Raw genomic sequence first — 12006 nt, 5'->3', positions numbered from 1 at the left:
GAGGGGTTGAGACCAAGGAACTAACGGACCGCGGGTTATTGACGGGAGGGCCGCTGCGGGTGGTGCTCCGATGCCGGTTAGCCACCTTCTATTCTTCTCTCCCGCAGGCACCGGGACCAGCGCCGGTCAAGGCAAAAAGAGCAAGAAGAAGCACCGCCGCGAGCGTGCCAAGGGGGGAGGCGACGTCACTGCCCCCAGCAACGGCCACCCGCAGCACGAGCCCGGGTGAGTCACGTGACCGGCGCGAGGCTGGCCACAGGCGCTGCAGCACGCACCGGCGCGAGGACAGGTAGTCGTGGGCGGGCGCATGCGCAGGAGGCGTGAGCGGCAAGCACGTGGAGCAGGTGTGAAGGAGGGGCAGATCTCTCTTACCGGTGCCAGCTCAACCCTGGGGTGTGAAGACAGGGGACCAGGCCCCCCAGGGGCTCTGGGTAGAGTGGGGGTCCTTAGTATCACTGTGGGGGGCCAGGCTGCTATCATTCCCTAGGACTGATGCTATGTGTTGTTATCCCAGTCTACTTAAATATGCCAAAAACCTGATAAAGGTAGGAGGAACCAGAGTTCTGAAGTTGCATTTAAAGACATCAATATTTCCTGCTGCCAGCGCTGCTGTCTAGCCAGCCCTAATAATGTTGGTTTAGCTTTTTGCGCTCCAGGACTGGCCCTAAATCGATTGACTGGGACACCACCCTTGGCAGAAAGAAAATTGGTGTTTGTTGTGGGGGGTGGGGTTGTGTTGCGGTGTGCCGGCCGGAGGTGTGAAGGAGATGGGAGGAGAGTAGAGGATGGATGGGGTGCTAACAGGCACGCTGAGGAACATTTAGAGCGGATTACACTGTCTTTAACAGACCAAATTGAGACCAAGTGGGATGGACGCGCTGCTGTTTGCATCACATTAAGTCAGACAGCTCCCTGCTGCGCCCCTCTGAATATTGCCGCCTGGGCTCATCTCACCCAAGGCCTGCCCTGCTGTGCTTCATTGCAAATGAAATGTGCCCTATTATTTTTCTCTAAACTTCTTAGCAGTGTAGAGTTGTTGTCACACATGCTATTTATAGTATATGCCTAACAGCATCTCCATTCATTTTTACACATTGATTTTGCCTCAGTCTGTTGCATGTGGCTTGGAATAACTTGTTTCTTAAGGGGCAGAATTCTCCATCCATGGGTGAAGCTTCTTGGTTCCTCGAGTTGCAAGATCTTGTACTGTTTCATTGAGGAGACAGCTGCTCACGCAGAGCTTGAGCTTCATGGCCCATTACGGGAGAACTTGATGTAGTTTAATAAAAGTACATTGTTTTCTTGAGACTCTGCTCATTGACTACTTAGCCATATCAGTTGGCCATAGAGGGGCAGCGGGCCTGTAGGTATAAGGTTAGGAGCACTAACCATAGTGACTAATTAACACGTCAACTGGTCATGTTAAAAGGTTGTCCACCATCAAGTCATGTTTGTTATGCCAATAGCAGCTATAATGCTGGGACTTGTAGCTTCACAGCTATTGTTGGCACTAGGAGTCTCACAATTCTTATTTTTTTTTCTGCATTTGAGGTGAATGCATAGCATGCACTTACATAAGTAATGATAAATGGTTACACATGTCTCCTAAGCTGATGCTTCTCCATTTCTTCAACAAACATTTTGCTCTGTTGATTCCCAGTATGACTGTAAGTCCCATATGCTTTATTACATTTCATTATTTGAGACGAGTTCTTCCTTTTCAGTTTTTGTGCGGGCGAACCTAAAACCTTTGGTGTCGTGCTGGGTTGTAAGAAATCTAATGCATAAACCCTATTAGACCTTTGGAAAAAAAGGCCAAGGTTTGCCATCAAGGGTAGAAAACATGTATTGATGTTTGAAGTAAAATAAGAATTTGTTTGCCTATCGGACCACCCAGTGCTCTTGTTTTGCCTGTTTAATTCTAGTTAAGTCCGAATTGTTTCAAATAGCATTAACCAAACGTTCAATTGCAGTGGCAAAGGCAGTAGGACTGACATTGTCTATCAGTCATTTGGCTTTGTCAATACTTGTTTTTGTTTTGGCATAGTTTTTGTAAACCTTTGTTAGGTAAGCTGCCATCCCCTCATCAAGCCAACAAAGAAAAAAACATTGGCTTATGGAAAAATGTGTATTTTGGTTTTAAAACGCTTACTCTGCCATAGTAGACCCTGGGTTTGAAGACCAGTGCTATGGGTGAGGATGGGCTCTTTGTGAAAGGGCAGAATGCCGTCACTCACAGTGAAGTTAGTCCGTGGCCGAAGTGGGCTAACCATTGCCCCATGCTGTGTGCTGTGGTAGGCAGGAGATAAAATGTGAATTACACGATAACAGACCAATGGATGAAGAAGGCTGGCTGATGCAATACAACCTGCTGTCAGATTTCGTGCTTTTTTTCCTCAGCATTCTTCTTCTTCAAAGTGTCATTGCAAAAATGACTCAAACGGGCCTTGTCGCACCTTGTGCGCTGTCTTCAGTCTCTTTGGCAGCTCTCACTGTAGCATCTTAAGGCCAGAAGAGATTTCCAGACCTTTTCAGTGCATGCAGCATGCCTAATTGAATTTGCACACCTAGAGCTTTCCTTAGACACGGACGAGTGGAGTATTTTGTTTTTATTTGTAAATATCTTATATACATCTAATTGCAAATATCATTAAAGTTATGTATTAGCGAGTCTTGAACCAACCTAGTTTTATAGTAGGCGGCCTGTGAGTGTTTGGTACTGATTTTCTGCATAAGAGTCAGTCTTCAGTCACAAGGCTGGCTAGTCTCATGGTCTCCATCAGCACAGACAACAGTGGTTGGCTAAGCTGCACAGCTGCCATCATTGTGTTTTTGAAACATTTCCTAATTGTATTTTGTAATATGCAAAGTGTAAGAATGCATAATCCAAGCAGTAGTTGAAAGTCTTTGCTAATAATGATTACATAGCATTTCACTCTTCATTCAGCCATATAAAATCAAGGTTTACTAGTTGTAGTAATTGTCCATCACTATGTGATGACACAAAAGCAATCAGACCCTATATGCTCCTGAAGGGGAGGTGGAGTTGGGGGTGGGTGAGCCATGGGGAGAAAATATAGAGGGAAATAGTGGGGAAGTTACTGGTGGTGTCATAGTACTTCTGTAGGGAGTAGAAATGGAGTGTAGGTGGGGGTGCCGTGTTCTGTGATGTGATAGGTATCACTGATTTGCAGAGGTTGCTCAGTAGGGAAGATGATAGTGTATCTGGGCCAACACCCATCTTGTTTATTAAAATTCTCTCTCTCTCTCTCTCTCTCTCTCTCTCTCTCTCTTTCTCTCTCTTTCTCTCTCTCTTTTCCACCCCCCCCCCCAGTAACTACTGGGGCAGTGTGTGCTTTTTGATGCCAAAAACAATTTTTGCTTTTGCCAATGTATGTTATAATGGTAAGGGACCGGCAGCTCCCATTCAAATAAGGTTTCACAAAAACCATGCCCAAACAAGTCATACATTCACAAAACGAAAATGCTGATCACCAATTTCAGGCCTTCTGGCTTTGCCAATGTTTGTTTATTTTTGTTTCCCATAATCTTATTGAAACTGGTTACACTCATTTTCCATTATGAATATTGTTGGGAAATACTAGCATGCTTCATCACGTTACTAAATGATATTGCTGCAAAGAAATGGTACCTGAAATGTTACCATAGTTTAGCAAAATGTTTTTTTTTTTTCTGCTTTCATTTTTTCATCAACATTTTATTTTGGAAGCAAAGAATCGTCAATCTTGCTTTTGAGCTTCTGCAAATATTTGCATCAAATCAGAGCACATTCTGGGAGCATTATACATAGCCTCATATTGCTCAACTTTGAAAACGTGTTACACATTTTTATACTGGAACCACTGTCAGTAGTGCAGTATGAGCTTACATTAACTTAGAGCGCTCACCCTAATAATAAAGTCTTTCAATTAATGAACCATAAATACAAGTTTGAACAGCATTAACATATGGAGAAAAATATTACCTTAACTGAAAACAGTGCCAATCCCTGAACCATAATCTGGTACTGCAAACTGGCGGCCAAATGGTTTGTGCTGCAGGGGGTTGGGCTTACTTGTCCCAAGGACACAATACACATGAAAACTTGTTGCCCTTGACCCCAAACAATATTTCCTGGGTGTTGGGCTATAGGAATTCCACATCCCTGCCCGATGACCTGAGTTGAAGCTCTCATTGGCATCCAGCACATGCAATGTGAGGAGGAGCCCTGTGATGAAGCATGCCACCCTTTGGGTAGGTGAGGGCTTTCGCCCTAAATAAAAAGATCTTAAGGTAGTAGGGGGCTTGGATTCAGGGTGTCCCTTTTTGTCAAAACCAACTTTCTACATGGGTCCGTTCCTTGATTGGCTGCGCACTCTTCAGTCCGAAATCGCTTGTCCCTTGAACTCAGCAGATTGTGGCACATTACATGTCCCAGGCCTGGAGGTCGCAGATAACTCATCAATGCCCCCCGCCCCCATGACTCATCTCGGGACAAACAGCTGCCGGATCAAAAAAGCTGTGAGATGCACCCTCGGGTGTCCCTGAACACAGTAACCCACTATAGGCTTAACTTAGACTGGAATACTGCCTAGGTGTCATTACTTTGATCTAAGATTGTCAACGGTTCAAGAGTTTAAAAAAAATACAGTGTCACGTGTTGCTGTACAGTGGAAGGCCCTTTGCAAAGCTTCACTGTTTACCTTTCGATTGCTTATTGCTATAATTGGGCATTAACCCGTTGACCGCGGCGCAAATTCTGCTGCGGTGCGGGCGAATTAATGAGTGGGTGGAGTTCGGCTGGCCCCCGGCCGTCCTCCGTACACGCCCACTGTGACGTCGGACGGGTTAAACAGGTACTAATGAGGTGTAACCAATGCCCAGACAGAGTTAACAAGTGTAAAAATGACAAAATAATGATGTGACGCTATCAAAACATTTTCTGCATTACACATCATAATTTGCCTATGCTTGGCGAATAATTGACTCTATCCTGGTGCATATTTTAGCCCTCCCATACCGCATAATTCCAGTACCCCTGATGATGAGCTTGGGAGGGTGTACTCGGGCATTTTCCTGCCTAATCTCCCACATGTAGTGATAGTTGGCCTATATGTATGCCATTTATATACCTTGCCACCAAGCCGACAAAGTGTCAAGTGGGTGCTCTGCTTTAATGTGACTTGATATTGAGACTTCTGAATGTAGAAGATCAGAAGTCAAGCATGGTTACAGCCATGAAAGGGTGTTGAGGGGTAGGCTTCTACCTCTTATGGTATAAGACGTTGAATCCAGGTGACTTTCCTAGGTCGGCGTATTCCATGCTACCCACATTAGTGGGTTTTTAGTCACGGGTCAGACAGACGAGTGGAGAGAGTTGATGTGCGAGGTGCCTTACACTCATGTTGAGAGATTCGAAGGCCCTTAGAAGCTGTAGCAGCAAGTAATTTAGCTAGTTTAAGCCAGGTGTCCTACCCGCCCAGACAGTCTTTATAAGTTTATTCATCATGTACAGTGTGGTTTTAGGAATTGGAAGAGGTAATATTCTAGTGTGTTGTGGCATGACAACTATTTTTTTTCACACATTGACAAGTGCAATAATGATCATCTGGCAAGAACTTGTCAGTTTTTCCCGTAATGGTTTATATTTATCTGTAACCACGCTTTCCACTCCTCTGTGGATTAGTAACCCTAGCTAGGTTGTATCAATTTGATGCCATAGTGAACCGCCCTGGCTGTACACTTTGTTACTGGGAGGATAACGCTTTTGCTCAAATTGATCTTGTCTCCAGAAAAACAGGAGGAAGTTTATAGAAATTGCATATAGTATTGCAATTTCAGGTTTTCTAACGGTGAGGAGGACTTTGTCTATGTTCACCATGATTTTTAGGTCTCGCCTGACCCAGCGCATGCGCTGGTCTGGCGAGACTTATTGAGAGGGCTCCAAAAAGTGCTACCAGGCCAGCCTAGAGCCACAGTGCATGTGCGCGGGCGCGCGCGCAGCGCTTTACCGTGATCACTTTCACTTTCGCTGCCGCACGGCCGTTTTGATGTTTGATCGTGATTGCAAACGCGATCACTTTCATGGCCGCTTGGCAAAGCCAATAGGTCTCGCTTTTGGGACCTTATAAGTATTTAGTTATGCAACTGTTGCATGGCTAAACACTTATAAGGTCCCAAAGGCGAGACCTATTGGCTATGCCAATGCTTGTTGATGTTACCGCCACCATGTCTATCCCTTTGATGGGTTCTACTTGTCTCCTGGCAGCTGCCAGTGATTGCAGCGTGAGCAGGAACATAAGCGGCGAGATGAAGCATGGATAGGAAAAGTGTCGTAGAGGAGGCCTCTGCACTCTTTATGGTCCGGTGGTTCTCCGTATAGACCTCTCAATGCATAATGTATCATGAACTCCATTCCGAGGTTGAGGCTCATATTTTGTATTTCCATATCTTTAAATTCTGCATTTGTTTATTTTAGCCGTGCACACCATGTCTAGTTACCTATTATACCTCATTGAGCCATAAGTGGAGCCCGCCTGTTGTTTACTACTTGTTGGCTTGCCTGGCATTCTTCTTTACAGCCTCATAATTCGTCACTGCAGGCCTAGCATCATTTCCATTACTCTCTGTGGAGCAGGGACCCAGCACTGGTTGATTCAGCTTAATCCGTGCCCTTCCGCTGCTCCCTACTTGATTGAGGTACTATTATGTTCTTTTCAACTTTTAGTGCCATGCAAACAGAAGGCGTGTGAATGGCAAAAATGTGCCCAATAGGGCAAACAAAATTGCAAAGATTTATTTTCTATAGTTACCTTTCTTGTATTTTGCCACGTTCTATTTTTTTTCTCACTTTGCACTCATGTTTTTTTTCTCGTCGCTGTCACATTAACAAACTAACACTGTCACAGTAACATCAGTTAGGGGACCATATACACCTAAATGACATTCACATTGACAACGCCAACAGCTCGGGCATTGACTAGACTTATTGGCTTTGTCAATGCTTGTTAAATCTCCATTTAATATAGAAATTGTTGAAAGCACTACATGAGATCTGTTTAATGTTAGTCTGTGCTCATCAATCCATAGGTGAGTAATGTATTGTAAGGAGAAGCCTTAGCTTTTCATATGTTTTAGCAACAGGCCTTTAAAATAACCCACGACTTATTTGAAGTGTATGTCAGCAACTTACACAAGTTGCGCTCATCTGTTACCTTGTTTAAATGAAGTACTGCTTACAGTTAAAACTTTGATAGCTAAAGAGTGCACCATATATTTTTAACATACTGAATCACAGTTGTTTCTAGGACTACAGTATTTCTATTTTGAACACACATATATGTACATACAGTCAATTTACACTCTTTATGACTGTTGGCCCTATACTACCTACAATTATCTACCGTTTATTGTGCAATTTGAGGAGCAGTAAGTTGGATGATGTCATCAATGATATTATTTAACATTTCATGAATGATCTATGCAAGGTCATAAGCAGTGAGTGCATGGCTGCTTAGCTCAATAAACCATAACTGGTGAATTTTAGCGTTTTGGGGGTTTTTGAACATTAGTTTTGGTATTATTATTTTTTTAACACCTAAATATAATGTAATTTTAACCTTTAAGTGAAAAAAATAAAATATATATAATATATATATATATATATATATATATATCTATATCTATATCCAAAAACAAAGTTTGACAATTCGGGAGAGCCACATACAGGTAGGTTCAAATTGCGTTTATTACAAAGGCTGCAGCTTGTTGAAGGGCAATCTTCACAAAGAAATTAACAGCCTGACGTGTTTCATGCTCTGCGAGCATTTCTTCAGAGACATTCCATTAGCACTCGCAGCGTAAGAGGCAGTACTTATTTCCCTGATCACCTGCCACAGTGGGCGCCGGCTTGCGCTTAGCCTGATGGTTTGTGTAGTGCCTTTAATTAAACTTCAGTGAGCCGCTTTGCGTTGTGCCAAAAAATAAAACAAACTTAAAACCACAGTGGGTATTTGTAAAGTGTCCTTTCAATACAGGTTGCATCTTATGACCTTTGAACAACGACCTCCTGTCCAACAACTGGTTGCAAAGTAGCTCCAGCCTGGTCCATCACAACGTGTCAGGGCTCCTCCCACGACCGGGCCGGCTGTTATACATCCAAAAAGAGAGTTTGCCAATTCGGGAGAGCCACATACAGGTTGGTTCAAATTGCGTTTATTACAAAGGCTGCAGCTTGTTGAAGGGCAATCTTCACAAAGAAATGAACAGCCTTGGATGTATAACGGCCGGCCCGGTTGTGGGAGGAGCCCTGCCACGTTGTGATGAACCAGGCTGGAGATACTTTGCAACCAGTTGTTGGACAGGAGGTCGTTGTTCGAAGGTCATAAGGTGCAACCTGTATTGAAAGGACACTTTACAAATACCCACTGTGGTTTTAAGTTTGTTTTATTTTTTGGCACAACGCAAAGCGGCTCACTGAAGTTTAATTAAAGGCACTACACGGACCATCGGGCTCAGCGCGAGCCGACGCCCACTGTGGAAGGTGATCAGGGAAATAAGTACTGCCTCTTACGCTGCGAGTGCTAATGGAATGTCTCTGAAGAAATGCTCGCAGAGCATGAAACACGTCAGGCTGTTCATTTCTTTGTGAAGATTGCCCTTCAACAAGCTGCAGACTTTGCAATAAACGCAATTTGAACCTACCTGTATGTGGCTCTCCCGAATTGGCAAACTTTGTTTTTGGATATATATATATATTCTACTGGCGGTCGCCAGTAGATAGTTATAGTTAGAACCATGTTTCCATAGGAAATGCATTTTTTGATTTGCTTATAACTTTGGCGTTGTTTGACGAATCATTACGAAATGTTCCAAAAAGTTCCTCTTTTTAGGTCAGCTCCTATCCTGAAAGTTTGGGGGTGATTCATGAAGGGGGGGGGGGGGGAGAGAAAAAAGGGTGGTCCCAAAACGTGTTTTCTCCATGCAATTGCCATAGGAAACTTTAGACTAGGCTACAGGTCAAACTGCTGAACGGAATTACGCCAAATTTGGCAGGGAGAAAGGTCTTGGTCCAGAAAGCAAGCTTTTGTTTAAATGGGGTAAGTCCGTTCAGTAGTTTTAGAGAAATATCGAATGTTTACAGATATCGATATTTGAGAATTCTGACATCTGATTGGCTGAGGCGTTACGAGCTCGAGCGTGCGGCTCATTGGCTGCGAACTGTTGAAACTAGGAATTGTTGGCAGCCATTTTGTGACTGAGTTGAAAGGCGTAGGGCGGGAAAAAAAAAGAATAATTGTATAAGAGGGTATAGTAGGAACACTGTGGTCTTAGTTTAAGCAGTCTGTACAGTGCAGAGGCAGGGAGTTTGAATGTTGTGTAGGCTGTGGAAATTACGTCCGCAGAACAACGGTGCGCAGTATTGCGGCCAGATTGTGTATGCCCTGGCAATCCCGTCGGGGAAAACAATGTGCTGTATTGTGGCAAGCAGTGTGTAGGGTGCACACACAGGTAGTGTGAATGTGCGGTATTGCGGCAATGTTCAGTAGGCTGTGTAACGGTGCACACACAGGTAGTGTGAATGTGCGGTTTTGCGGCAATGTTCAGTAGGCTGTGTAAATCATATTGGGAAAATAACAATGTGCCGTATTGCAGCTTTCCTTTTATATATTGCGCAGTAATGTTTACTTATATTGCGGTGTTCACTTTTATCACGGACAGTTTAATATTATGTGGGAGGGCGTGTTCTGTTCCTGTGCCTGGAACAAAATTACCGTTTAATTGGCTGAGGTGTTCCAACAACTAGCTCAATGTTCATTGGCTGCGAACCATTGAAAGTAGAAGTGTTGCCAGCCATTTCCTCCCCTTCCGCGGAGTATCAAGGACATGTGATTGGCTGACGTGTTCCAAGCAGGACCTTCCCAAACTTAATGTTTATTGGCTGTAAAGCATTGAAAGTAGAAGTGTTGGCAGCAATTCCCTCCCCCTCTTCGGAACACCATGGACATTTTATTGGCTACAGTGTTATGAGTACAAGTTTGCTCATTATTGGCTGGGAACGGTTCACTGTTGTGAACCATTTTGTGACGCACTTCAATGGAGTACAGGAAAACAAAGTAGTAGCGGGGAGGGTAGGAACACTATTAACTCAATATATTTTAAGGGCCATTTATATAATTGGCGTGGGGTGTACAAATCACGGCGGGAAAAAAACAGTGTGTGTTGCGGTCTTCTATTTATTGAGTTTGCAGGTGGGATACTTCCCAGGAGCACTATTTACTTATAATGTGGTGTTTACTTTTCTGACATGGAGCTGTGGTTGCGCAGCAAAAATTTCAGTCTAGGTTTGAAACAGTTTTTATTAAGCAATTACAAATATAATTTCTTCGGAAACTGAAGCTGTATATATCAAAGGGGTGACAAATAAAAACGCAATTCATAAAATATCCCTTAACCGTGGCCACACCCTCCCTTTTTATTCTGCTATAGTTTGTAAAAGTGTTGCCCCATATTCTTGGTAATATAAGAGTGCATGAGTTACTTTTAGATAAAGTAGAAAATAAGTGCTACAAGAAACACTCCCGCATTACATCATCTCAGGTCAGAAAAACAATAAAAAGTAAAAACAGTTAAACACAAATGACTTTATATTACATACAAATGTACGCTTTATCATTTAAAAAAAAATCTATTCTGTAGAATTCTGGAAAGTTTTGTTGTGCTTAGAGGACGCTCACTGCTCCGCTAACAAATCATGTACTCCTTTCAGAACATATAGGATAATAGTATAATAATATACAGTTCTGGTCTTATATATTCTATAGGGAGAGGGTGAATAGGAACCGCAACAGAGAAAAATAGAAATACCAAAAAAACAAATGTAGGGTTTATCAAAGATATTCACTAAGAAAGTATGCAAACTAACTTTTTTTTTTAACTGTATTTTTGAGAAAAAAAATCTCACTGAGAATATCTGATCAAGTAAGTTATAAAGGTTAGTAAGCTGTATTTCAGATGGGTTACTCCTGGCGGCGACAAATCTCCGCTTCTTGTTGTGTGGAAGTATGGCACTCTATTACAATATACAGAGTGTCACTGATGTCACAGGAAAAGGAGCATAAACTCATGAATACAAAACAAGATCAATAACTAAATACTTTTCAGTGATGAATATGTTCAGAGCTTCTTTTCTCCGGGACTTCGAAATCTTTCATCTTCGCGCCGCCGGGTCATAAACTCCTCTGAGATCACAATGACTGTTCATATTCTAATATACATATTCACAGTATATGATCCCAAGCGGGAAACTGAGTTCGAACCAGAAGGTGCTGACGTTACATATAAATCTTTAGTCTTCGTGCCGACGGGTCATAAATTCCTCTGAGATCATAATGTGTGGTTATTATAATATACATACTCGCACTATATGATCCCAAGGGGGAAACAGACTAAGACCAAGAGGCTGCAAATGTTACATATAAATCTTTAGTCTTCTCGCCGACGGGTCACCAACACCTCTGACGTCAAGTTCAGTGTCAATATTATAATATAGAAAGTCACACTATATGAGCTCAAAGGAGCTAGAAAAGGAATAATGTTTGCTGTATTCTGTCTGTTTCTGAAAACAAGCTGCTGACGTTGCATATAAATGGCAAAAACAATCAATAACACTATTTTCTAAATACAAGTGTTTAAATATTGACAAATAGCTGCGTATTATAAATATCTACTATGCCATAATCAAACAACTTACAACTCTGGATTATGTTTTGTGGCTGCAAAAGAAGAATCCGACTCTAGAAAAGGGCACCTGCATCACTGAATGGACACGCGTAAATAACTCGTAAAAGCGAAACTAATCAATCAACGGGTGTGGTTTACTTTTTGGTTATTCAGTAGTCTATGGAAGGAAGATGCGGCTCCGCCCATTTAGATGCCACGTTTTACAGTTGACACGTGCTCACGTTTTAACTGTTTAACTTGTGCACGTGTTGGGAAAAGTTACAA

The 12006-nt window shown here is 42.7% G+C and overlaps 1 protein-coding gene across 4 annotated transcripts in view; it reads left to right on the top strand.

Annotated features, from left to right (window-relative positions):
- The window catches only part of SRPK3 (SRSF protein kinase 3), a 192186-nt gene that overhangs the window by 150 nt on the left and 180030 nt on the right, over positions 1–12006 (top strand). For 2 of the 4 annotated variants that reach the window (XM_085629782.1, XM_085629785.1), the window contains exon 2: positions 108–225. In XM_085629782.1, the coding sequence (XP_085485908.1) occupies positions 108–225 (118 nt within the window). Of the gene's footprint in view, positions 1–6; positions 226–12006 lie in introns of those variants that run through there. The other 2 variants (XM_085629783.1, XM_085629781.1) reach the window with 1 other exon arrangement.

Source organism: Triturus cristatus, chromosome 10 (assembly GCF_964204655.1).
Source record: "Triturus cristatus chromosome 10, aTriCri1.1, whole genome shotgun sequence".
In the NCBI taxonomy this organism is placed as follows: domain Eukaryota; kingdom Metazoa; phylum Chordata; class Amphibia; order Caudata; family Salamandridae; genus Triturus; species Triturus cristatus.
The sequence above is the reverse complement of the archived record's forward strand: the minus strand, read 5'-3'. Positions and strand labels throughout refer to the sequence as shown.